Raw genomic sequence first — 20,659 nt, 5'->3', positions numbered from 1 at the left:
TGGCTCGGAAACAATGGGGCCGACGCGAAGAAATGGCTCAAATGTCCCAAACATTCATTAGTGATTATTATGTCACCTAGCTGTGTTTAATACAGGCTTTTACCACCACTGACTATTAGAAACTTTACCTGAACGTGCATGCGCGCACGTCTATGTGTGTGTGTGCGTGTAAGTGTGCGCGTGCGCCTGTGTGCGCGTTAGGAGGGTGAGTGTCACGGCCCTATGCAGACGGGGGGTTGGGTAGCATTGCCGATTGGTTGCTGCTCACCATCACAGTCAGTCTGGGCTTGTTTTAACATAACCGGGGGCACTTCGACAGCAGGCACAAACCATGTAGTAAATAAGCTGCTGCTCGGGGACTGGTTGGGGCACACTGAATTTCGCCGCTGTGTGAGGTTGCAGCGCATTGGACATTTTACTTGTTATTTTGTATACCAAATGACAGTGTTTTTCGTAGGGGGGCCGCCGCTGATCAGGCGATGAAGTGCAGAGAATGAGAGCTGTGCCTTGGCCTACTGCTAGTGCCGCTGCAGCTGGGATTGTGCAGATCCGCTTTCACAAACCGAGAAAAATACTCGCTTTGTGCCACATTACCCAACATCCGCTGGTGGCTTCACGTTGACCGACCTCCAAATGGTGAGTTTTTCGCGTTTTTCCACGTGTTGATAATGTTGTGAACTTAGTGTCGATCAGCCTTTTCGTGTATGTGTGTGTGCGTGCGTGTGTGTGTGTGTGTGTGTGTTAATAGTAGCTTCCTATGTCGGTGTGTGGCTGTAGCTTGTTTGTGTGAGCCACTCACTGTGTTCCTGTGATGGTTCAGTGTCACCACCTCTACTACAGCCTCAGCGCTCCTCCATTGACTGTACTAGTCAGCGATCGCCATGACCCACAACCATCAGACAAAGCGGTAGGCGACTGTCTTCTGATAGTTTGTGAATGAAATGTGTGAAAGGAGAGAGAGAGATGGCCAGCGGTGGTGCTCTGTGTTTTGTCTTGTGCAGTCCGACCGGCCTCTAGTATGGAGGCCATGTAATGTCGGCTTATTAGTGTGTGTGCATGTGTGTGTGTGTGTGTGCGGGCACAGTGACAATTCGTGGCTGGTATGTTCCTTTTATAGGTTTATGTTTCCTGTACGTGATTGTCGCTCTATTTCTGCTATTTATTTATGTTTCTGTTGGCATGCTTTATTGCATTGACAGTATACAAAACGTGTTAACCTCCACTGATTATAGTTAAAGGACACACTTAAATGGTACATTTCCCTCATCTAACCTGCCTCTTTTTCTTTTCTTTGACAGGATATAGCCATGACAACATGAACCAGTCATACAGGCCGGCTGTTAGGGTGGGCTCAGTGTTTGGCTCTGGCCAGCCAGAGCTGAGGCCCCACAATGGTCTTGTGGGCCCTTCCTATAGAAACCAATGTGGCGTTGTGAGACGTGGGTCAGACCAACCATCAGTCGTGCAACTGCCATCCTCCAGCCTCAAACAGCCAGCTGCACTGGGCTACAATCAGCCAGAGCGATCTCACTGCTACAGCCCGCTGAAGAGGCTGCAGGACCTGAACACTGTGGCCAACAGGCCTGACCTAGAGAGGGACCTCCATCCGAGGAACCACTTGCACTGTGCAAGCCCGATCAGTGATGATGATGATGATGTTGATAATGATGATGATGATGATGAGTTTGAGGCAGCATCAGTCCAGCGGCCTCCTTGTCCGGGCAATGATAATATGGAGCCCTTTGAGACTCTGCAGGACGTGAACAGAAAGGACTTCTCCCCTCACAGTCCGAACAGCATGGAGCGCTGTTCCCCCATCCCCAACGGCTACCTGCATTTTGAGTCCACGCTGTTTGACAGCAGTGACATCAAGGAAGAGGGGGAGGATAGTGGTAGTGAGGACATGGCACCTTTTCACCACTCCCCAAAGTTGAGTCGCAATCGAATTGTGACTGACAGTAAGACCACCAGTAGCTCAGGGGTGGATAAAAGAACATACAAACCTACTGTCTTTAACCTGATGTCCAAAACTATATCCGAACTCAACCCTACACTAAGCCCCAGCGCACTGCCAGAAATCACTATGAGAGACGGGTGGAGCTTCGATGAGGAATCGGACAGTGATTGTGAACTTGCATCTCCTGTTGACCCTGGACTTATTTCACCAGCTGGCACCAACTCGAATGTGAGTCTCACCTGGGATACTTACTTTGTCTGTACCTCCGTAGAACCAACGTGATGTAAAAGTGTTTCTTGGTTATGTATTTAACCAAGAAATGCCCTTGTGTTGAAGTATAATGTAATTTTACCGTAAACACTTGCCCTGTAACCATACCATCCTACGTATCATTTAATTGATCTTTCAGAAAATAATTGTACTATGAGTAGGGAGCAACATGTTTTAAATATGAACACAGAAAAACAGAAAATAGTCAAAAAATCAGTGCTAGCACAATACAGGTTCTTAACTGTGTAATATTATGTGAGGACGCAAAGGTAAGTAATGCACAGGATGGTCATCTAATCTTTTAATCTGTTATTATTCCAAAATGTCTGAAATTTAGATTTTATGATTATGATATACAATACCAACGTTTGCTGTATTAAATATTAAACTTTTTATTATCCTTGTCAGTCCAACAGCCCAAAGAAGAAACCTCCTCCTGTAGTGAAATACGTGAAAGGGGACGTGGTGTGGGCTAAATTCAACAGACGGCCCTGGTGGCCCTGCCAAATCAACTGTGACCCGGGTCAGGGGATCCACACGAAGATGAAAGGTGAGGTTGAGAAGGAAAGGACGTTTGATCTGATTATGCATTTTATAATCAAATTGTCAAATTGTTTTCTGCAACCTTTACTTGACAGGTTAACACCAACCAAAGGAATTATACTGTGTGTGTGTGCGCGTAAGGTAAGGAGTCATTTAAACATTATTTACTTGGTTTCAGTTCCCCATCCCCGTCCTTGTCGGATGTATTACCTGGAAACCATTGGGGAGATTGCAGAATCTGCCTGGGTCCCCGCAACTGCCATTCTACCTTTTGAGGGAGGCCATCAGTTTGCAGACCTACCTGTGCTTAGACGGAGAGGGAAGCAGAAGGAGAAAGACTACAAGTATACGGTAAATTCATGGCTTTACTTGAAAAATATAATATATGTTAATGTTATTGTTGTATTATTTTTAATGTTATTTCTGTTCTCGACAGATACCCAAAAGTCTACTGACTGCGTGGAAAGTCAGTGTGGAAGAAGCCGAGGGTCGGCTCCCAGATCGACTAAGGAATACTGAGAGCGTGCTTTCAGTATCTGACCATGGAGAGGAGGAGCGTGTGCCCAGCCCACTCCCGACCGAAAAGCCACAGGACGCCCCCTCTGTCCCTGTGGATACTGGTCGGCCCCCATCACCCAATATGGCCCCCAACGGAAATGAGCAGGATCTCGTCAAAAACTCTCCTTCAGTTCAATCCAATAAAAGCAAAGCTTGTAAGAAGAAAAAGAAATGTTTGTCAGACATATTTGGTCATATCGTTGGTGGATCAAAGGACTCCTCTGCCATCACAGACATGGCGGAACAGTTTCATTCAACAACTCATACACTAAAAGATGAGCCAAAGGACTCACCTTATGCAGACCTGGAGTCAGTTCCAATACTGCATCGTCCTAAACGCACATTAGTGTCTTCATTACACAATATAGACAGATTGGTTAGAAAACAGGGTTCAACAAAAGCGAAGACAAAGTTGACAGAAAAAGTGAACCCTTCTACAGATCCCTGTGATTCCTCTAGCATTTTAACAAAAGGATTGCCATCTAAAGACACGCATTCTGAACAGAGTTTGGGCAGCTGTCCTGAATTGTCGTACAGTTCAACTGAAAAGCACTCTATGAATCTTCCTGCCAGCAGTCGTCTGATGACGAGGGCTCTGAGAGCAGAGGAAGACACGGATCTCAAAGATGGCCACGCTGATAATTGTCTTGACGACACACCCACTGATGCACCCATCAAAACTGAAAGGTCTCCAAAATGGGAATTACCCAGCAATGCTTTACCCTCGACAAATCACAGCTCTCCAAAAAGGCGTGCTAGGAAGCCGGATAAGAAACACATTCGTAATGGCTCATTGATAAAGTCTATGTGCGTGGACTCGGGTGTACCCACAGTGCAACCGGTTCAGGTCAAGACCGAAAACCCAGATCTATCATCTTCTACTTCCCCATCCTCATCGCTGTCTCCAATGGATGCTTTCCAGGATGTCAAGGAACTCATGTTTAAATCTCTTGTGAAGGAGGACAACAGTGACTCTGAGCAGACCACATTTCAGCCTGATTCCAATTATAAATTCAGCACCTTCCTGATGCTCCTGAAAGACATGCATGATACCAGAGAGCAAGAAGGTAAACCTTTGGTTGTCCCGCCGTTGCCAGTCGTGATCAAGGAGGAACCCCTGGTCATCCCTACGTCTACAGGAGGAGTCCTGCAGGGTGGTAAAACCCAAGGGATCAAAACAGAGAATGGGAGGTCAAGAAAATCCACAACAGCCAAAAGCACAGCAGGGAGAAGCAAGAATAGGACTAAAGCGATCATGACCGCTGACACTTACCATTGTGGACTCTTCCCTATTGTCTCTCAGATTGGGAACTCGGACAAGCAGCGTAGAAAACAAAGACTACCTGCCAAACTAAATCTCAGCATACCTGGGCTTTCTTCGGACTTGGCTGACTTGGCTTACGGCAGGGAGTTCGTTAGTGGCCACGCTGACTTGGCTGATCCCGGGTCTTGTGCCCCCGCCGCCGCTGATCCCTCGGCCAGCTACCTCGATAAGAACTCAGGGTACACAGTGGCTCCAAAGAAGCGCTGGCAGATGGTTGAGGGGGCTGCTGAGAGAAGGGGTGAAGTTAGGAGTGAGGCGTCCGCTGAGATGAATGGGTCTTACAACACGAGAGCGTCACCGGATGTTGATCTGGAAGTTGAGAAGCAGGCAGAGAACGACTCGCTCTTCTCAGAGACGAGTGGCACAGCAGGTAAGACGCAAACTGCTGCTGTTTAATTTGTTCACTGAAATGAGTAAGAACATGTTATACCTGTGTATGTTGTGTTGAGGCACGTTTTCTAGAAGACTTCTCCTTGATCTGCTGTGACTTGGATTAGACCTCATGTACATCACTTTGAACAAAAGCATCAACCAAGTGAATGAATGAATGTGTAAATGGACATGTATTTTGTGTTTGTCTACACAGGACAGTCAGAGAACAAGCGTCTCCGGAAACCAACTAAAAGGCTCCTGGAGTCAACTGAGGAGTATGAACAGATATTTGCCCCAAAAAAGAAATCAAAGAAGTACACCTCAGAATCTTCCAAATTGGTTAGTACACACTGGTGTATTTATGAAGTATCTTTTATTGACTTGGTTCTTGAATATTTTGTGTTCAAGAAAAACATTAATTATCCAAATTTGCTGTCAGGGTATTTTTCTCTGTAAACATTGAACTAACTCATCTCAGTGTACTTTCACAAGACTAACGAAAATCAGTGGGAAGTAAATTGTTTCCGAAGTATACATTTTTAGGGGATAATTGATTTAATTACACACCATAAGAATCTAATAGATGTATCGTTGCATCTTTTAAGGTCTTTTTGCTCGGTTTTTCAATTGATCATTACAAAAATAAATAGCAACTTGCTAGATTTTTAATCGAAGGAAAATGTAAAATATCATTGGAACTTGATGCTTACTTTGCATGTTTGTACGCAGCAGACATCAGGGATGACGGCACTTCATGATCTCAGCACCACACCGGGAATAATTACCTCAGCCTCGTCTTCTGTTGAGCCCAGCGAGGCTTCGGTAGAGCTGGAACAGAGTCCATCTCCGGATGAACTTTCTCCCGTAGCATCCCCACTATTTCCAGCTGCAACACAACCCTCCCTTGATGCAGAGACAGCAGAAGAAACTGATCTACCTCCTGAATCTGGTAAATGAGTTTCACTTTCAATATTATGTTTAATCCGCAGCTTCGTTGTGTGATGTTAAATGGTCTGGTCTGGACAGACTATTTGATTTATGAAATAACGTTGTCTGTGATTTTTATTTTTATTTAATGTTCTTTATAAAATAGATAATGCATTTTTGAAATTTGTTTTGCTTTAGAAACAGGGTTATTGGTCCAAGACAGAAAGAGGCCAAGGAAGCTGTCTCACAAGGTGCTAGAATGTACCATAGAAGAAGTGTCTGTTGCTCATACAAAGAAGAAGGTATGTCGGGATTTAGATGGCAGTAGGGGGGTGTTCCAACTATCACAGTTAGTGTTTTGGACGAGGAAATGTTAAATGATTTCACAATCTCTGTTCTCTAGGAGCCAAAGCGACAAGAAAACTTAGTCAAGAAAACTCAGGTACTACAAAAGCTCAACAATAATAATGATCCTAATATACCACCAAACAGTATAATAACAACATTTAAAAAAAGTAACCATCCTAAACACAATGACATCTCACATTTGATAGGTTGGATCTGTGAAGAAGGAGAAGCCTGCACCCGGTGCATCCTCTGCTGCTGCTGCTGCGCCCCAGCAGTCAGAAAGCAAAGACCTCCCCGTGGTCCTCACTGACAGCCGGCCTCCCATCCCTCAGGGATCTAAGACGCCCCCGCAGGAGGCCGAGGTGGAAGCCTGCAGCACTGAGGAGAAACACAATGTACACACTGGAACACTATCTCCCAAACCTGAGGTGTGCATGCTGTATTGATCAGCTAATAGGACATCGGTCATCAATCAGAGAGGAAAATAATGTGCATCCATGAGTGTTAACGGTATCTCTGTCCTCATGTCTCTAGGTGCTGCTGTCTGTCAGCTTGAATGACAGCCTCTCTTCTCAAGTGGATGTAAAAGGAAAAATAGGAGCTACATCCTTAAAGGAGAATGTCTGTCAGGTGAGATGATCTAGCAGAAAGTACAGTATATCTTCTTTTACTTTGTATGGCTTTGCTCCTGGCACATGGCCATATGGTGCTTATTGTGCATTTGTGTGTATGTTTGTGCAGGTGTGTGAGAGGACAGGTGACCTGCTGGTGTGTGATGGCCACTGTTATGGAGCCTTTCACGCACAGTGTATCGGCCTGTCAGTGGCTCCCAAGGGGAAATTCCTCTGTCGTGAATGCAACGCTGGTGGGTACTTAATGTCTGACCAAGTCTTAGGTTTGTGATGATAAAATGTGTGTCCTCAAACACTTTTATTTTTGCGGTTGCTTTCAGGTGTCCACACATGCTTTGTGTGTAAGAAGTCAGGTGATGGGGTAAAGCGCTGCATCATACCCTTGTGTGGGAAGTTCTACCACACCGACTGTATATTGCCATACTCGGCCACACAGACACATAACAAAGGCGTCCGCTGCCCTCTGCATGTGTGTCTGTCCTGCCACATCACCAACCCTCTCAACATCTGTAGCACTAAAGGTAAGTTCCCCTCTTGTATCATGTGGATTTAATCCACATGATACGACTTGTTAGAAATGATTTGAAGCCGGGCTAATTCACAGCGTCATTCATTTCACTCTTTATTAGCAAAGAACTGGAGGCCATTGGAGTAAATTTACTGTTCTGCTTTGTATAACATTGACGATTGTGCTCTATACCACTGAATCCACTTGGCGAAGATTATACAGTTGCCCTGACTACATTTGTACCTGCTTATCATCAATGTGCATGCACTTAGAGGCTAATAAGACTGAGTACCATCTGTAGTGTTGACTGTCTAGCCAAATGGATCCATGTTTAGTTTTCTTTACCAGCTCTGCTGTGATAACTGCTATCACTGTCACTGTTGTTGGGAATCATGTGCCAATTAGCTTCATGTGTCTTCTTTTCTGACTTTCCTGGAGCCCATCAATGATTGTTGTTGCTCTAATTCGCTCAATGCTTTGGATAAGCATTGAGCTTCTCTTCTAAACTCATTGTTAAATGGCTTTCAGCTTTCGGACCGCAGATATCATGATTCTTCTGGTGATTAAATATTGTTTTATGAGTGACTCACTGTCTGCAGCAGTGAGCTGTTGAACAAAGCTGCTGTACTTGAAAATATAGTGGCTGCAAGTGATAACTCTGTGGCACATTTCGTCATGTGTCATTAGAAACGGCACCGAACAGGGTGTTTAAAAAAAAAAAAAAGATTTTGCCAATTTGACCTGGCTTTATAAAACACTTGCTGCACATGATTTAGTCTCAAGAAACTTGTAAGTTCTCGGCATCGGTCGCTTAATTTAGCTAAATGAGAGCACTGTGTGTTGTATTGTCGCAAAGCTGCAGTTAAATGTCCAGATGTGCATGGACTAAGACACCTTTGCTCCTCTGTGTTTTTGTGGTAGGTCGGTTAGCTCGATGTCTTCGCTGCCCTGTGGCCTATCATGCCAATGACAACTGTATGGCAGCAGGCAGCCTGGTGCTGGCAAACAACAGCTTCCTCTGTCCAAACCACTTTACTCCCCGCAAGGGCTGCAAGAACCACGAACACATCAACGTTAGCTGGTGCTTTGTGTGCTCTGAGGGTAAGTCTGGTCTGGTTTCATGGTCATTTGAACCTGTCATCAAAACCCCTTTACTACCGTGATCATGAACACATTATAATATGTGGGTTTTTTCCAATGTTTCCATTTGTTTTAAATATGAATGAAAACCATAAGTGTCTGCTTTTGAAAATGCATTGTGCATTCTTCTTCAGGACATCATATTGTGTTGTAAATTAATTTGTATGCCCCATCTTATCTGGCAATTAAATGTTCCCTCTTGGCAAAGTGCTGCTTTTAAAGGAATATGTATTTACATTACCACATGTTTTGAGTTTAACACCATCATTAATAACACAGATTAATTACAATTGGCACAGTCCCAGTGGAGTTCATTTGATTTCCATGCCATATCTCCTCGTGTGATAATAGATAAAACTGTTATTTATTTACTGGCTACGCCTCATAAATACAATTGCTTAATTTCCCCCATTTGTTTCATAATGTTGCAAATCATGAGACCTTTGGGTTTGAGTGTTTATTAAATAAAATAAGCTGTGATACTGTGTCGCTGAACCTAATCAGAGTGTTTTGCTGTGGTTTTGTAGGAGGCAGTCTGCTGTGCTGTGAGGCCTGTCCTGCTGCTTTCCATCAGGAATGTTTGAAAATCGAGATGCCACAGGGCAGCTGGTTCTGCAATGACTGCAAATCTGGAAAGAGGCCTCGTATTAAGGACATACTGTGGGTCAAATGGGGGCGGTACAGGTAAGGTCCCAACATTGCTTTCTGTATAGACGCAGTGTCTCTAAGCAACAGCTAAAAGTACCTGTGTTTATGTTTCTGAAACCTGATCTGACTCTTCAGGTGGTGGCCTGCAGAAGTCTGTCTGGCCAAAGATGTCCCAAACAACATCTTGAGGATGAAACATGAGGTGGGAGAGTTTCCAGTGCAATTCTTTGGCTCCAAAGATTTTGTGTGGACGTACCAAGCCAGAGTCTTCCCCTACATGGAGGGGGACACTCACAACATAGAGACAATGGGAAAGGGAGCTGATGCAGTGTACAAAAAGGGTATGAACTTGTGTCCATGATTGTGTTTTACATTAGATCTATGTTCCTTCTTTTGATATTAAGAAAACACAGTGTTATTTCTTATATTTAGATTGTGTTTTAATTGTTGGGGTACTTTCTGTCCTTAAAGCCCTGATTGAAGCAGCAGAGCGGTTCAAAGAGGTCCAGGCAGAAAAAGAGATGAAGCAGCTTCAGGAGGACAAAAAGAATGACAAGAAACCTCCTCCATACCGGCACATTAAGGTACTGCATGCTCATTTGTACTTCTCCACCCTGACTACAGAGCAGCTCACTGAGATACACGGTAAAAAAAACCCACCAAAACATCATTCCCCTGCGTCTTGTCTTTTTAGGTCAACCGGCCAATTGGTAAGGTGCAGATCTTTACGGCTGACCTATCGGAGATCCCACGGTGCAACTGTAAGGCGTCTGACGAGACCCCATGCGGCATCGACTCCGAGTGCATTAACCGCATGCTGATGTACGAGTGCCACCCTCAGGTGTGCGCAGCAGGGGAGCGATGTCAGAACCAGGCCTTCACAAAGCGCGAGTACACTCCTGTGGATATTTTCAGAACACTGTCCCGCGGCTGGGGTTTAGTTGGTTTGTCGGACATCAAGAAGGTACGTCAGCAGGAAACAACCAATGTGTGTGACTGTGACACATTTATGTCGCCGCGTTATTAATGAACTGTCTCTGTTGCTTCTCAGGGAGCCTTCGTGAGTGAATATGTGGGAGAGGTGATTGATGAAGAAGAATGCCGAGCCAGGATCAGACACGCCCAGGAGAACGACATCTGTAACTTCTACATGCTTACACTGAACAAGGTGATTGTGGGCCCATTGATCACAAACACAACACTCTGTATATATGATACTGCTCAGCAACACACTCGATGCACAATGTGGACCTGATGCTTTGTGCAAACCAGTTTGTATCTTGTTGTTCAAGGACCGGATCATTGACGCTGGGCCCAAAGGGAACCAGGCTCGCTTCATGAACCACTGCTGCCAGCCAAACTGTGAGACTCAGAAGTGGACTGTGAATGGGGACACCAGGGTGGGGCTATTTGCTCTACAAGACATCCCACAAGGTTTGAGTGAAAGCCTGCTTCTTTCTCACTTGTCTTTTGTATTGGGTAGGAATAAGACTGCCGATTATGTCAATAATTTACAGTCCACACATCCAAGCGCAGCAGAGATCTAAGACCTTGTGTACTTTAGGTGTGGAGCTGAACTTCAACTACAACCTGGAGTGTCTCGGCAATGGCAAAACTGCTTGTAAATGTGGAGCACCCAACTGCAGTGGTTTCCTGGGGGTCAGACCAAAGGTAAAAGCTTTTTTAACATTTTTTTTATGTCCTTCCTTAAAACCTTCTTAACCCCAGAGCCCCTAAAATGGAGGCTCAGCCCTTCGTCGAACCTCTTCATCGATCTCCCAAGCAAAAAATTACTGAAAATATGACTTTATCGATAGCATGAAGCTACACAGCATTACCATACAGTATTGGAATCCTTAGAGCCTACTGAATCCACCATAACGTCAAATCTGCTGGGAAACCAACCTTCGCCAAGATGCGCACAACATTGCCATTTATGTCCAGCAATTATTTTTATTTTTTTACTTATTTATGGCTGAAATATGATTGATCTGGCCTTGTTTGGACTCTATAGCTTCCTCTTAGCCTGCAGCACATGGCTAGAGTGAAGCGAAGACCGTTCAGGGACCAGGGAGGGAGTGGGAATTTTTAGTGTTGGCCGAGTTGACACGATTGTTCGAAAATCCTGAACTAAAATAATTATTTAAAAAACTTAACTTCACTCAATCAAAGCCAAACTTCGCACATATACTCCTAACATATAACGCTATGTTATATATTCATTAATATAGTTACGATAAAAAAAAAAAACTTTTTAGTTTTTCTTTTCTGTGTATTATCATAAACTAATATACCACTAACGCATATATTTAACTTATTATCTATTTTTACAAGGTTTTTCTGTATCTTGGGGTTGAGGAGAAATTCAGTATTTAGTTGATTTTCACCATTAAATTGCTGGGGTTAAGAAGGTTACAACTTCGACGAAGAGCTGCCTTGAAACGTCTCTTTCTCTTGATCAGAACCAGCCATCAGCTGAGAAGCTGAAGGAAGGTAAGAGGAAGATGCCCATGAAGAAGAAGAAGCAAGAAGTGACCAAGGAGAGGGAAGACGAGTGCTTCAGCTGTGGTGACGGGGGCCAGATCGTGTCCTGTAAGAAGCCGGGTTGCCCCAAGGTCTATCACGCCGACTGTCTGAACCTGGCCAAGAGGCCTGCAGGCAAGTAGGGGTGGAGGGTTGCATGAGGAGCCCTTCTACTAGAGGGACACTATATAGTCTAAAGTCTTGAGTTGCAAAAAAAAAAATATATATATATATTTATTTTGTTTAGAAATAAATATAATAATGGAGTTATTTATATTTTATTTGTATTAAATTGTTTGATTTTGTTCATGGTAATATGGACACATTTGGATGTCAGTGTGGGGCTGAATTTTGATGAAAGTGGCCGAAATAGCAACATTTTTAGTGACTGTTTTATTCTGAAGGATGACAGATAGACCAGATAACATGCTGATTCTGGACACATGCATTGGAGTGTCTGCCTTTTTGATTTCCATGGTGTCATAATTCAAATGAAGATTATGATCATGTCTCTATGAGCTTTATTAGACAGCTGTTGCTGTGCAAAGTATACTGATTTATTACATTTGATGTCTTTGGTCTAAAATATTACTATTAACACCTTCAGACTTTAAAAAAAAAAAAAGAAAAATCCATATTTTCCTAAGTTGGTAATGACAGTGTTCTTGTCTCCAGGGCGATGGGAGTGTCCATGGCACCAGTGTGACGTCTGTGGTAAAGAGGCGGCTTCGTTCTGTGAGATGTGTCCCAGCTCTTACTGTAAGGAGCATCGTGACGGCATGCTCTTCATCTCCAAACTGGACGGCAAGCTGTCCTGCAGTGAACACGACCCCTGTGGACCTGACCCACTGGAGCCTGGGGAGATCCGTGAATATGTGCCCAACATGACCTCCATGAGGCCGGGGGCCGCGTCTGAGCCTGTCGCTCTCTCGCTGGGCCCAGACTCCACAGGAGACGGTTCTGCTCTCACCACTTCCCCTGCTGGCCAGGTTGCATCGCCCGGGCAGGGGCCTCCTCCTCGTCTCTATATCAACACAAAGACCGCTACCTCGAGCTTCATCCCCTCCAGCAGGTCTTTCAGGACTGAAGGGAAAGGGTTTTCCACTCCCACCTCTTCCAAGGACGAAAGAGAGGAAGGGGAGGTTGAGGATGGGGAGGTGTGTGGGTTAGAGATGGAGGACATGGAGGACATGGACATGGAGGATGATGATGAAGAAGCGGAGGAGGAAGATGATGACATGGAGGAGATGGAGATAGTGGAAGATGAGGAGGATGAGCCGCTGTATGGAGATGATCTGCCTTCATCTCTGGAGGAAGGCGATGACGATGAAGAGGAGGATGAAGCAGGGGACGTGTATGACACTTGGGGTGATTATGTGGAGGATGATGCTGAAGAGGATGCTGAGGAGGATGCTGATGATGATGGAGAGGTAGAGGGGGAGGAGTGGGGGAGAGTGGAGGACGACGTCGACGATGAAAAGTGACTCAGTCCACCCGTTCCTTCATGACAACCTTAGCAAAAACTCTCAACGGACATTTGAAGGACAAAAAAAAATAGGAAAAGCCCGAGAGAGTTTGATATTTTGGTACCTACTTGAACGCAACACTGCCTTCACTTTGGTACCTCGTTGCCTTCTTGTCCCCAGACTGCTCGACTGACAGCGGGGATGTGTACTGGTGCTAAGTCTCGAGAACTGACTCAGTCCGTCTCTTTATACTTATGTCGATATGTTTGTGTCTGGTGCTGTTATGTTCTTTTGTTTGTTCTTTCAACATTGTTTACATGTTTTGGCCTTTTTTTTATGTTTGGAATATAAGAAAAAGGTGAGAAGTGTCACCTGACCAAACTGTCATCAAAAGGGCATCTTATGTTGCTGTTACTTTCTTAACCTTGTATTTCTAATTACAAGAGTGATCAAAATAGAGCTCTCACTGGCCCGTGTTAGAGTTGGGCAAAACAATGCCTGTTTGGTGCTTCTGAGGAGTGCAAAAATAAACCCACTGGAGTCATCGAGACTTTAGATGATTCTTCTCACTACAAAAACAGCCTGTTCATTTTGTGTTTTACAGTTTGTATCAAAGGTTGGGTCCAATATCAGAGAAATAGAGTAACGTCATGACACCATATAACTTCTAAATTAATCAAAGCTATAACTAACACTTGTTTTGCATACGTCACATCTGTCCCATTCACTAGATTAGAAAATTAAATCTAAGTACATATTCACTTGGTATCCAACATGTTGTTCCCTTACAGTCACACCTGGCAAAACAAATCAAGAGTCAAGTCAATATATCACAACACTGTATTTATGTTTGCTACTGCATCCTCACAGTTTTTTGTAAGTCTACATGTTTGATTGGTAGGAAAGCAAAATCAGCAGTCGGCAGATGGAGAACTTTACGTTTCTACTTCTAAATTTCTAAAAGGGCTTGAATTTTCACATTACGTCTGGCTAACTATTGATAACTGGCTTGAAGTTGGGGGTCAAACTAATATATTTTCTCCCGATCACATGCACATCATGGTTTATCATTATAGACCTTGCATCATACACAATTTAAAGACATATTTAGCAGGTCTGGGGAGACTGTTAATGATGGAAATGAAGATAATAATGAGCCACTATTGATAAGCAGCAGTCTTTATGTTGATTGCATTTTCTATGTATCATTCATGGTCAAAGTAAGGTCTGTGGGGGAAAATTGAGCTGCAGGGGCCCTATTAACCTTTTGTTCCTCACACTGTCTGCAAAGTGGTCACCCTTTCTGTGCTATAATACTTATCGGTGTCATTTACTGTGCGGAAGTTTGATTACATACATTGATTTAGGAATTAGCAAAACCGGTGCAAATATTGTACATGAAAATGTCATAAAACAAATGCAAGGATCCACCTCGAGGTCCTTGTATCAGTTGACCATGGCCTTGCTGAAGCATATGTGATGTTTAATTAATTATCAGAGCAGAGGCCACACAGGGACAGCTGAGGCACAGACTGCGGGTCAGAGGGTTGACGTGATGCAGCTGAGCGCCAGCAGTCGTGTCCACTTGACGTCGCTCTTTCCTCGCAGTCACATTATCGCGGTGATTTGAACACCACAGAAGAAGAAACGACGTGACGTAGCTGCTGTTGCTGTAAAATGGCGTCGATCGTGTGTTAGCCAAAAACACAGAGCAGGGTACGGAGGAAACTACCGGTTATTGACGGTGTACTATCGACCACTTTGTCCTTTGTTGGATCCTAACAAGGCAACAAAGTTACGAGTTGTGCTAAGTCAATTCCCGAGAGACAAAATACTTACTTCACTTCCAATTCACTCAGCTGGTAAACAGCTAAAGTGAAGCTAGCTAACGTTACAGGGACGACAGCTTCTGGGTTAACTTGTGTGGCGTCGTTAGATGTTGAATGAAACGCACTGACTGCTGGGTGAGCTTTAGCAAGAGGCTGTCTGAGTATATTAAGGATCGAGGTATTTCTATTAAACACTTAAAGCAGATTTAGCCATGGCGGAGGAAGCTACCGTCGTCAGCTCGGATGGCATCGTGGGCCTGGATGAGCCCAAGAAGATGACCAGGGAGGACTGGAGGAAGAAGAAGGAGCTGGAGGAGCAGAGGAAGCTGGGAAACGCTCCAGCTGAGGTGGACGAGGAGGGGAAGTAAGTCCAGAGGCTCACAACATGTTAACATCTGGCTATTTGAAACGAACAAGCGAAATTGCATAAGTCTTCTCAGCGATTGATTTAGTATTCTTTTGATATTGGTATTCTTTCGATTGATATACTTTTTTTTTCCAAAAAGTTTTGAAACTAAAACACTAACTTAAAAAAATCACTGGTCAACACCAGTGTCGCAGATTATGAGCTATTATGACTACTTCCTAATGTGTGAGAATCGCATGAAACAATAGTTAAATAGTGCTTTTGATTTGATAGTATATTGCTTTAGATCTTGCATGGTAAATGTCACTCTTATGTTACTTACAGTATCCGACTTAGGTTAGATCAATAGTGTTCACATCTGAATAACGCAACATGGAAGTGCTTTAAAACGAAACAAACACACAAGCCAAATTCTGTTATTGTCGGAAATATTTTCAATGCACACGGTGTTTGACCCTCACACAACCAACTCTGGTGTGAATGCCCACAATACGCTGATTTGTAACACAGGATTATCTCAGCCTCAACTTGGAGACTGCAAACTTATATTTTAAAAAGCCTACCATTATTTTCTCAGACAAAGGCACAAAAGACATAAAACAACCATGCCCTTTTTATTGCCACTATTTCAATGATGCTACTGTTATATTAATGTGACCCACTTGTGTTGCTTCCTTTTTTTTTCAGGGACATAAACCCTCACATCCCACAGTATATTTCATCGGTGCCGTGGTACATCGATCCATCCAAAAGGCCCACGCTAAAGCATCAGAGACCACAGGAAGAGGATGAGTTGCCGTATTCATCTGTTGGAGAGTGGTACAAGAGAGGAGTGCAAGAGGTAAGGGTGATTCAATGAGTTACTTTTATGTAATCATAACAAATGCACTTTAAAGATAAAACTATTTTTTTCTTCGCCGAATAGAATGCTGTCAACACTAAGTTTCGTAAGGGAGCTTGTGAAAACTGTGGTGCCATAACACACAAGAAGAAGGACTGCTTGGAGGTAAAATGATAACTCATCTTTCATCTTCAAGTCGAGAAGAACTTTCCCTTCATTTCTAATCCTGTGTAGTAAAATAATGTGATATCTGGCATAAATAAAATTGACCTGAACTTTGCTTTTGTCTCATCAGCGACCAAGAAGAGTTGGCGCGAGGTTCACGGGTAACGGCATAGCTCCAGATGAACACAGTCAAGTATTGCTCGACTTGGACTATGATGGGAAGCGAGATCGCTGGAATGGGTACGACCCTGAGGAGCACCATCGCATCGTGGAAGAATACGCCAAAGTAGATGTGGTAAGCAGTGGAGAATTACGCTTTGTTTAACTCTGGTTTGTTGAGACAAAGGAAACAAACTTTGGTGGCACCATATAATCTCCGTATGGGGAAAAAAAGCGCCGTCTACTTTCCTTCACCACATTAATCAGACTTTGTATTTATTTCTGCCTCTCAGGCCAAAAGGACACTGAAAGCACAGAAACTTCAGGATGAGTTGGCCTCTGGAAAACTGGATCAGGAGCGGGAACACGACAGTGAGGACGAGGATGAAGATAAATATGCAGACGACATCGACATGCCCGGTCAGAACTTTGACTCCAAGAGACGAATCACTGTTAGGAATCTGCGTATCAGAGAAGACACGGCAAAAGTAAGAGACACATCTGGAAACACCGCTCAATTCCATAATGCTGAACTACTATTTCACTCTTTGCTTTCTCACTGAGATGTTACTTGGACTATGTTTGGTTGCCTCTCGGGTTCACTGTGAAAGCTGTGGATTTAAGTGAGAGGTGAGGTAATGTTACTAATGCATAATCTGAATTTCTCATGTCTGTTTCTCACAGTACCTGAGGAATTTGGATCCAGATTCAGCGTACTATGATCCAAAGACTCGAGCTATGAGAGAGAACCCGTACTCCAACACTGGCATGAACCCCGACGAGTATGTTGTTGTTGTATTTCCTGATGGCGCAAACATTCTCATTGGTTTACATCGAAGTGATTTTGTAAACTGTTTTGTCTGACAGGGTGGGGTATGCTGGAGACAATTTTGCTCGCTATAGTGGGGCCACCGTCACCATGGCTCAAACACAGTGTAAGTCACCAAGATATTTTCCATCTCTCTTCAGCCCATCAACCCTCCACTCTGTTTTGTAATTTCCTGATATTGCAAAATCAGAGTTATAGTAGTAATATACTTTCTTGTTTCCTGTAAGTATATTTTTACTACTACAGTGAAAAGTGTATGATTTCTGCCAGGATTATTGGTACATCAGTGATATGAAAGCACTGTTTGTGGCATCAAATCCCCTGCTATTGAATTCAAATGTGTTCTCTAGCAATGTGGCATTTTCACATTAGCTGCTAGTGTTTTGGTTGCAGTTGTGTGCTTTAGTCACATGTGAAGGAAAGTAGTCTCAAAAAGACTTCACTACTAAGTCAAAATGTTGTAAATTATTACTTTAAAAAAATTACTTTGAGCCTATAAGTGTGCAACTATTTTCCTTCACCTGTTCTTTCAATGTGGTCAGCGCCTCTCCAACATGGATGTGTTCTCCTCCTCCCGCTCATGCTTTAGTCACATTGCCACCCAAACTGATTAGAACGAGATCAAGAAGGAACTATTGCTCATGACAGTAAATAACTGGTGGTTACTACTTTTACATTGTTAAATAAATATAGATAAATAATTTGCTTACACACACAACATTCCTCTCAAACTTGTACTGTATCCTGTACATAATCACCAATGCTTCCCCTTGTGACAGTGTTTGCCTGGGAGGCCTATGAGAGAGGCTCAGAGGTGCATCTGCAAGCCGACCCCACCAAGCTGGAGCTGCTCCATCGGTCCTTCAAAGTCAAGAAGGAGGACTTTAAAGAGAAACTGAGGGACGGCATCCTCGAGAAGGTAAACGGCCGAGCAGCAGGCTGACTGTGATGTGACTGTGGGACATTGTACTTCTCTAGGTTTATGTATTGATTTACTTTTAAAATGTGAACCAAATTTCCAACTGTGTTTGGGAATGATTTTGAGATGGAAACAATTTTCTTAAAGAATTCTATTTCTTTTGTTCCTAAATTGTGTTACCAATAATACCACCAGGCTTTAAGTCACACTACAGTATCTTTGTAGGTGTATCGGCGGGGCTTAAGTAGTCATTCTGGCTGAAGATTTTACAGATGTTTGTGCTTTTGTGTGTGACAATCAGTATGGAGGTGAAGAGCACTTGGATGCACCGCCACGGGAGTTGCTCTTGGCCCAGACGGAAGACTACGTGGAGTACTCTCGTCACGGTGCTGTACTGAAGGGACTTGAGAAGGCTGTGGCTCGCTCCAAGTATGAGGAGGACGTGCTCATCAATAACCACCCTGTAAGGATGGCAGAACACACTGTTGGGATACATATCTTGCTGTATTTGTCACATTTTGTCTGTTTTGTTTTTCTAAAAACAAATCTCTCTGTTTAGTGTATTTGGGGCTCCTTCTGGATAGATGGCTACTGGGGATACAAGTGTTGTCACTCCATGGTCAAACAGAGTTACTGCACAGGAGCGACTGGAATTGGAATAGTAAGTAGATTCATTACAAGGGTTCAAAGACCAGGTTTTATACACGGGCTCTGTTTTGTGACTAACATTCTATTTTTGTTGTCTTCGTAACCTGAAGAACCACTCAGAATGCGTTCCATTTGAAGAGGGACTGATGGAGCCAGAGGAGGAAGAACAGCCCAAGACTCTGCTGGAAGTAAGTGACGCTGGAGCGTTAATATTGTAACAGTTGCCGTTAATCCCTGTGTGGGTGTTTATTATTGTCGGTTTAAATGTAGATCGTTAATGTAGAATGTTAATTGTGTCAATGTTTTTAATCCCCAGATGCATCGAGATAAGATGATGAAAGACAAGAAGAAGAAAAAGAAGAATAAGAAGAATAAGAAGCACGGCTCTGACAGCAGCGATTCAGAGGATGAAGAGAAGAAGAAGGAGAAGCTGAGAAAGGTATGTTTGTGTTTTTAGATGGCAAAAGGTGGTTTTGTGATCAGCTCTCCATGTCTGTGGTTTACCTGATTTATGTGTGACCGACCTCCACCCTGTTTCTTCTTCCCAGGCACTAGAAGCAGAGGACAAGCGGGTGAAGCACATCGATGCAATAATGCTGGTGGAAGAGAGAAAGCGTCCGTACAACAGCTTAGGGGAAGTGAAGGCACCCACTGAGGAGGAGATAGAGGCCTTCCGCATGAAACGCTGCCGGGAAGATGACCCCATGGCTTCCTTCCTCGGACAGTAACCTGCTGACTCTCCTAAAGTCTGCTTAAGGACTCTTATCAGAGCCGCTGCTCGGTGGAAAAAAATAAACGTGACCAAGACTCAGAAAACTCAACTTTCGTCTTGTGATCTTACAGCAGGAAGTTTCTGTTTGGTTACAAACGTGAAACTTTGTACAGCGTTTGGTTTGAATTTGAACACTTGCCACCGGTCGATAGGCCGTAGGAAAATGCTGATCTATGCTTTTTTTTCTTTTTTTGTACTTAAACAGGTCCATGTGAAAAGATACTTTTCTTAGACTAGGGAGCCTCCCTTAGTCTCAATGTAATTACTTTTAGTGGGATTAATGCATCGTTTTTATAATAAAACATACATTTTATTCGTCTGAATACTTTGTCTTGTGGAAAGAGTTAGATTTTTTTGTATGCACATTGATAAACAGAATTGTCCAGCCATACGGAGTATTGCTCATCTCTTCCGTGGTCATTATTGATGGATAGGAAAGTATTATGACAAAGTAACTGATATGGAATACCATAACAATACTTTGATATATCATTTTATCCTTAAAAGTTCTCTCTTGCTGTGACTTGAGAGTTGTATGGATTCACACAATTTAAGTATCATTCCAACATTATTCCTATTCATTCTTTCACAGATAAAGATGAACACAAGTCTAGATTACAGTACTTTGTGTTGGCCTTTTATGAACTGGTTTTTGTGATCATATCTTTTTGTTGTATCTCATTGAAACCTGCAACACATAACCTGTTATACAATTTCAGTTCACATGGTTCCAGTTAATGGTGAATACAGGAGATTTCAAACACAAGGCACTGCTTCACCCAGCAGCTGGAATGTTTTATTGGTCTCTTGGTTCTGCAGCACAGCCGTAAACACACACACACACATCTGGTAATATTCACAGAGCATTTTATACAAAACCTAGACGTCTTCATTCTACATTTTATGTCTGTTGT

The 20,659-nt window shown here is 43.4% G+C and overlaps 2 protein-coding genes across 2 annotated transcripts; both read left to right on the top strand.

Moving 5' to 3' along the window:
• Positions 1-1,315: 1,315 nt before the first annotated feature.
• nsd1a (nuclear receptor binding SET domain protein 1a) lies at positions 1,316-13,779 on the top strand (the record flags this gene model as incomplete). The annotated part of the gene is made up of 22 exons (XM_079228840.1): positions 1,316-2,185; positions 2,636-2,777; positions 2,949-3,121; positions 3,207-5,022; positions 5,239-5,363; positions 5,757-5,973; positions 6,150-6,253; positions 6,355-6,393; positions 6,506-6,727; positions 6,834-6,929; positions 7,041-7,164; positions 7,252-7,452; positions 8,361-8,540; positions 9,107-9,263; positions 9,363-9,568; positions 9,699-9,811; positions 9,922-10,191; positions 10,279-10,395; positions 10,520-10,661; positions 10,792-10,898; positions 11,690-11,885; positions 12,426-13,779. 22 exons carry the CDS (start codon positions 1,316-1,318, stop codon positions 13,232-13,234), a joined length of 6,426 nt encoding a protein of 2,141 aa, XP_079084966.1. The 3' UTR covers positions 13,235-13,779.
• A 1,418-nt stretch (positions 13,780-15,197) lies between these two features.
• On the top strand, positions 15,198-20,126 carry slu7 (SLU7 homolog, splicing factor). Its single transcript, XM_079229220.1, has 13 exons — positions 15,198-15,409; positions 16,100-16,253; positions 16,338-16,418; positions 16,549-16,713; positions 16,871-17,065; positions 17,262-17,359; positions 17,445-17,512; positions 18,186-18,325; positions 18,627-18,788; positions 18,885-18,986; positions 19,084-19,161; positions 19,290-19,412; positions 19,522-20,126. The coding sequence occupies exons 1-13, from the start codon at positions 15,258-15,260 to the stop codon at positions 19,699-19,701; spliced, it is 1,698 nt and encodes a 565-aa protein (XP_079085346.1). The 5' UTR covers positions 15,198-15,257; the 3' UTR covers positions 19,702-20,126.
• Positions 20,127-20,659: the final 533 nt, after the last annotated feature.

The sequence above is a fragment of the Taurulus bubalis genome, assembly GCF_910589615.1.
Source record: "Taurulus bubalis genome assembly, chromosome: 13".
In the NCBI taxonomy this organism is placed as follows: Eukaryota; Metazoa; Chordata; class Actinopteri; order Perciformes; family Cottidae; genus Taurulus; species Taurulus bubalis.
Note: the sequence above shows the minus strand (reverse complement) of the source record. Positions and strands in the feature narration are given on the sequence as shown.